The sequence below is a fragment of the Atta cephalotes genome (genome assembly GCF_000143395.1).
Source record: "Atta cephalotes unplaced genomic scaffold scaffold00009, whole genome shotgun sequence".
Classification (NCBI taxonomy): domain Eukaryota; kingdom Metazoa; phylum Arthropoda; class Insecta; order Hymenoptera; family Formicidae; genus Atta; species Atta cephalotes.
In genome coordinates this window covers 918623-924866 of record NW_012130073.1, presented here as the reverse complement: position 1 = coordinate 924866, position 6244 = coordinate 918623, and the positions used below count along the sequence as shown (strand labels likewise).

General features: G+C 25.5%; 1 protein-coding gene across 1 annotated transcript; it reads left to right on the top strand.

Moving 5' to 3' along the window:
• The first annotated feature begins 3466 nt into the window (after positions 1-3466).
• On the top strand, positions 3467-5175 carry LOC105627612 (biogenesis of lysosome-related organelles complex 1 subunit 6-like). The gene is made up of 5 exons (XM_012208891.1): positions 3467-3528; positions 4304-4411; positions 4482-4569; positions 4886-4972; positions 5059-5175. The coding sequence occupies exons 1-5, from the start codon at positions 3467-3469 to the stop codon at positions 5173-5175; spliced, it is 462 nt and encodes a 153-aa protein (XP_012064281.1).
• Positions 5176-6244: the final 1069 nt, after the last annotated feature.

Here is a 6244-nt window from a genome sequence, read left to right as displayed (position 1 = left end):
TATATATATATATATATATATATATATATATATATATATATATTTCTAATTAATTATGAAATATTGTTGATATCAAGATTATGAAATGATTCATCTTCTTTTATTTAAAATGTTGTTTTTATCATTTCCTTAATATTATAGCTGTGATCTATTCCAAAAGTTTATTATTTTATTTATGTACACAAATACAAAATTTTTCTCACATTTAATTTATTATAATTAGTAATATCTTTTATTTTCTTAATAGCGTGCCTTTCTCACATTTTACAGATCTTTTATTCTGATTAATATACGTTTGTACATATGTCTTACGGTTATTAAATAATATTTCAATAGTGTATGGAATTATAGGTTTTAAAATTATAGTAAAAAAAATTGAGGTCACAATAGTTTTGAGTTATAAACTGTCAAGTTTGACTATCAACATCACAAAATTCATGTGCGTAGGCCCGCAATTGTACTTATATATTATACTTATACTGTACTTATATAGTATACTTATATTTATATTATTCATATATTTAATCCTTTAAATATAAGCACATTTGATCATTTGGTCATATAAAAAAATTATTATAAAATTATATTAAAATTATTATAATTAATATAAAATTTTGTTAAGTGTTAAGTAAAAAATTACAAAAGAAAATTAATTCTTCAAATCAGTTTATTTAGGAAAAAAATATCGACCAAAATATGCAGATAATCACATAAGGAAACTAATTTAAAGAAATGATTTAATAATGTGTCGATCCAATAATGAGAAAAAAAAGAACATAACTATAAACAGTTTTATTCTACAATTTCGTAAATGTATTAATGTAATGTATCGCCCTTAAGTTTACTTGCAAAATCGATTACTAATCCAATTCTTACTGAAATTTGAGGTACTTTTAATTAAAAATTCTGCGCAAATACATAATAATCTTGTTGTTTACTGTACGTGACTTGATGCGAGACACAATATTTTGATCTCTTAATTTAAAAAATTACGAAAATATTTGATTTTTCTTAAGAAAAAGGCACATAAATATTGAAAACCAATTTTAGGAGGGTGCTTTAAAGATTTTGCTATCATATTACAATTTAACATATCCCTTACAATATTTTTTTATTTGGCCTCTTTTCTTTTATCTATTTTCCAAACATAGAAATAGTGGATTTAAGGATGTATGAGCGTCATTTTTAGAAATGTGTTAATTTATATTTTAAACAAACTATATATTTACATATAAGTTGTGTTCAAAACATTTCGATTTTATTGAACACATTTTATAGTTTATGTATTTTATTTGTTATTTTTATTGTTATAAACTAAAATTTTAAAAATAATAACAAAAATCTAATTTTTTTTATATAAGTTTTAAATATTTTATATAAGTTTTAAATATAATTTGTGCAAAATTTTATTGCGATTTACTGATTAATTACAAAGATATCGAATAAATAAATATTTTGTTTATTTTATGGACAACAGTTCATCGCAATATATAACTTTACATAATCTTAAATACATAATGTATTTATATTAAAAAATTGAGATTTTGTCAAATTATAATTATATTAATAACAGTATTTTTGAAATCTGTGTTCATACATTTTTATTAGAACACAGATTTAAAAAATACTATTATTTATTAAAATAATTTATAATTCAGATAGTAAATCGTCATCAAATTTGTCATTTGTTATTTTTAAACGTGATTTAGAAAAATCTATAATTTTTTGTTATTATCAAATATCACTCATTCTTAATATTAATACATCGAAAATCGAAATATATTGACATGGAAAATTGTACAAAGAATTATTTTAAAAATAAAATGAATATTTAAAATATTTTTGTTTGTGTTTTATTGCATTTTATATGATTTATTGTTAAAACCAAGTTGATTTCAAACGATACTTTCATTGTGTAGCAAATAACCTTTTTACTATTTCTTAAAATATTTAATTATTATCATTATTTTATAGTTGTAGATTATAATATATGTAATTATGTGAGCTAGTCGTAATAATTGTTTTAACCCGTAACGTGACATTTTTTGATCATTCGTTACAAAAGTCGCCCGATTCGATTACAGAGATGCAATCTTGATCTTGTCTAGAAGGACGAGTACTCGCGTATATTAATGCCTATTGCACACTGGACGCGATGAGAAATGAACAATGAGCGGCGATATATTCAATAAGAACTCAGCAAATGAGAATGGATTGAAATGAATTGAAATGGATTCAGATTTTCAGAAATATTGATTCACGAATGTTAAAATGAATGTTTTTCAATGCCTGAATGCATTTTTATTCATTTATAGGAATTGGAGCATATCTCTATACCTTTCAATCTAAAAATAATATTAGCTTTTTCTGTGCATTGTGAATATTGTTCAATTCAAAATTTTGAATAGGAAATGCAGTTTTTCAATCCAATTGCATCCAATAGAATTTAATTGAATTCAATTGAATCCAATTAAATCCAAAAAAAAAAGTATTCGCTATTTAAAATACGCATTCGGGTAGAAAAAATTTCAATCTATTTTAATCCATCGTTTGATGAGCAGTTGAATGATTAGTACACAATCTTGGAGTTTGTTTTGAGGTTATAGAACAAACGAGAAAGGATATTAATCACGGTTTTATTTCAATTAATATTTTAATATTAGTAGAATTCAACAAATTTCGTATATTGCATTGTGAATTTAAATATATAATTTACAACAATATCCATTATTTTGCGATGCTCCCGATAAAAATAAATCAATGGGAGCATGTTGAAGCATATTAAAGCGGTTGATTTTCTTATACAGTATGCGTTATGCATTATGCAAAGTCTATTAAGTTTAAATCAAAGTGCATTTCGTGCACTCTACTATCGTAAGAAATATCAAAAACGCATGCGCATGTAGTCAAAGCATTAAATGATCACATTAATTGAACATACGCTTATACATATGCATACGTGTGGTATTTCGCAGCTGTGACAGATTTTCTAACCTCAATGGTCGTAAGCTTTCACGCTTAATATTTCGGTTCTTAGGGCACAATGACGCTTATTTCTGCCAGATTCTTTTGTTTCATGCGAAAACGCGTCGAACAAGTCGAATTTATTGATTTTTAGGATGTAGTTAAATTGTATAATTATCCAATTTAGTACATCGTTTTTTAAATACATTGCTGAAATTAAGGTAATTTAATAGAAAGTTACTAATTAGTTTACGTATTAAATGCTCGATATAAAAGGGAAATACGATGTAATGTTGTATGTCCTAACTGAAAAATAGACTATGTCAGAGAAAGAAATGTTATTAATTGATAAACAAGTGTTGACAACCTGTCAAGTTCTCCTTTTAAATTCTTCTTTTAGCAGATCTTTTAGCAGATCTTTGATGCACACTATTACATGTATAACACACTTGATTACATGTATAATCGCGAATAAAGTGAAGAGAAAGCGATAATAAAAATAATGACTGACGTGGAAAAATCCAGAGCAATGGAGATTCAATTGAAAACTGAAAAACAACTGAGGTAATCTCTTTATGTATTTCTTTAGATCAAGATAATTCATAGTACTGCAATTAGGCTATCACGTTATATATTATTTTAAATTCAAAAACAGAGTTCTGCAAATAGTTTTTAAAAATAATCCAGAAATGGAAGAAATTATATCTATATAATCAGAGTAGGTTAAAAGCTATATCTACCCAGTAAAAAAATTGTTTTAATTAAGCTACTTATTCAGATAATTAAAATGTTGCGAGACTCAGCGAGTTCTTTATATTAAAATATGGAAGAAAATTTACGTCAATATATTTGCAAATGTATAGTTTTTTTAAGATACAATTATGAAAAACTTGTTCTTGAAATTTATTCTTTGGAATTTTATTATATCCTGTATATTCTAAACATTTTAATATAAATTATATAGGATATTTTAGACCTACTACACCATCTACTAACAAATTCCTGAAATCATTTTGAGATGAAAATTCTAATACCAAAATGTTGAGGTTACAATAATTTTCAGAATAAGAAATCAAAATAAGAAGTGTTCAAAGATAGCCAATCAGATTGTAAAAAAATGAACATACAGATTTATTGTATAGTCAAGATGCCTTTAGATATATTTAAATATTAATAAAATTTAATATATAATATATATAATATATAATTATATAAATATATATTATATAAATATAAATATAAATGTAATATATATATTATATATATATTATAATTATATAATACATAATATAATGCACAATTTAAAATTTATTTATTTTTATTATTTATTTTTTAATAGCGAAGATATAGTAGATTTCTCAGAAGCTGCAGAAAAACTGGCGGAAGGTCTTTTGGGTATTTATCAATACCCACTGGAACAAGTTAAGCAAGAACTTTTCGAGCTGACGTAAGCATATAAATCAGTAATACAAACAATAAAGATTTCACATTGATTGTTCATATTATTTTTCTTACAGTAATAAACAAGAGTCTCTACTTACACGAATGCAGCTTGAGAATAAAAGGATACATGAGACATTTGAAGATATAGATTTAAATGATATGGTAAGATTTTTTTCTTTCTCTCATGATATAAGTTGAATATCTTCAATCCGAAATGATTGTAACTGAAAATGTTTCAAATTTTAAATATTTGAATTTGAAAGTACATAGCATGGTGAAGTTAAAGATGAAAATAAAAATTGGATTTCGAACAAAAAATTTTATTTTTATTTACACAATAAACAAAATAATCTATGTGTTTTTTATAATATTTGATTTTTAGAGATTTCGATTTTTGGAATTTCGGATTAAAGATCTTGTAATATGTTTGAAATATTGACATCTCATGACAGAAAAATTATATTTAAAAATTTTATAGTTTTCAGCCGTTAAAATTTATCAAGGAAAATTATCAGTGATAAGAAAAGAAATGATTAATATTCATGAAAGAACATCTAAACTAAAGGTGAATTATAAAATTAATTTTCTTTCTAGGATGTGTGCATATAAGTAATATAAGTATTTTTAGCTATATAAAACGATTTATTGCAGAAACGCGTGTTGCGTCTTCAACAGATTAAGAAAAAAGAATCAATGAATAGGGAACAACAACGTGAACAAGAATTACGCAAGGAACAAGAATTAATTGGAAAATCTACAATTAATTAAAAGAGTATAAATCTAAATAAACCGATAAATTTTTACAAATTATTTCTATAAGAGAAATATAACTATATTTCCACCGAAGTGGAAACATAGTTATATTTCAAAGTCAAGTCGAAGTTGGGTTTAGTTGAGTGCTCTTACGATGGAAATATTAAGAATCCTACCCAATAAAATTTTAAGATAGTTAGTCAGATTTCTTTTTACAATTTCAGACAACGTTTTGATTGATTAAAGAGCAGCTGTCATATTCAAGACGATTGCGCGTTTTTGGGAATAGAATACCTTATTCTTGTACCATAGTGTAACTCTGCTGCAACCTTAGTGTAATTCTAAGTTTGTTCGCGTCGCATGCTCCAACATGTTGTAATATGCTCCTACCATAGCTCTTACTCATTCCAACGCTTGATAGAGTGAGTAGGAGCTGTGGTAGAAGTATGTTGGAGCATATTGGAGTTTGCGACGCGAACAAACCTTCTGATTGGCGAAAACAGGCAAGCCAACTTAACTCTAACCCGACTCTGACCAAAGAGAAACCTAAAATCCAGGCATCCTGGCCTTTTTTATCTAACAAACCTCGTAAGATACACGTTTTTGTGGTTCTCTTCTATATATTGGAATATTCCTATTATTAAGTGGGTTAGACAAGGACGAATAATTAACTTCGATTGCTCGTCTATTCTCAGATTTCTCTCTGCTCTGATTTGACTTTGACTCAATTCAAATCGGTAGAAATTAAACATCTGGTCTGTTTTCTGAACTAGAACTATCTTTCTCACTTTTGATAAATATCAAACATATCTCACTTTAAGTTTCAAAAATGTAGTTCAGCCACAGAAAACAGACCTATAGTCTAGGAGTGCGTTCTGTTATTCGCTGCAAGTATTGAAAATTTATAGTTCATATTACATATACTATAGATTTGCGATACAGTGAATAACCGAACGCAGCCTATATGAAAAATATCTATAAGTTTTTATTTTCTACACTAGATTAGAACTCTTTTTTCTGCTTTCACCAAGTTAATATATATATATATATATATATATATATATATATATATATATATATATAT

Coding starts and splice junctions, on each gene's coding strand:
- LOC105627612 (XM_012208891.1), top strand. CDS start 3,467: ATGACTGACGTGGAAAAATCCAGAGCAATGGAGATTCAATTGAAAACT. Junction 4,412..4,481: donor CAAGAACTTTTCGAGCTGAC/GTAAGCATATAA, acceptor TTTTTCTTACAG/TAATAAACAAGAGTCTCTAC. Junction 4,973..5,058: donor AAAGAACATCTAAACTAAAG/GTGAATTATAAA, acceptor GATTTATTGCAG/AAACGCGTGTTGCGTCTTCA.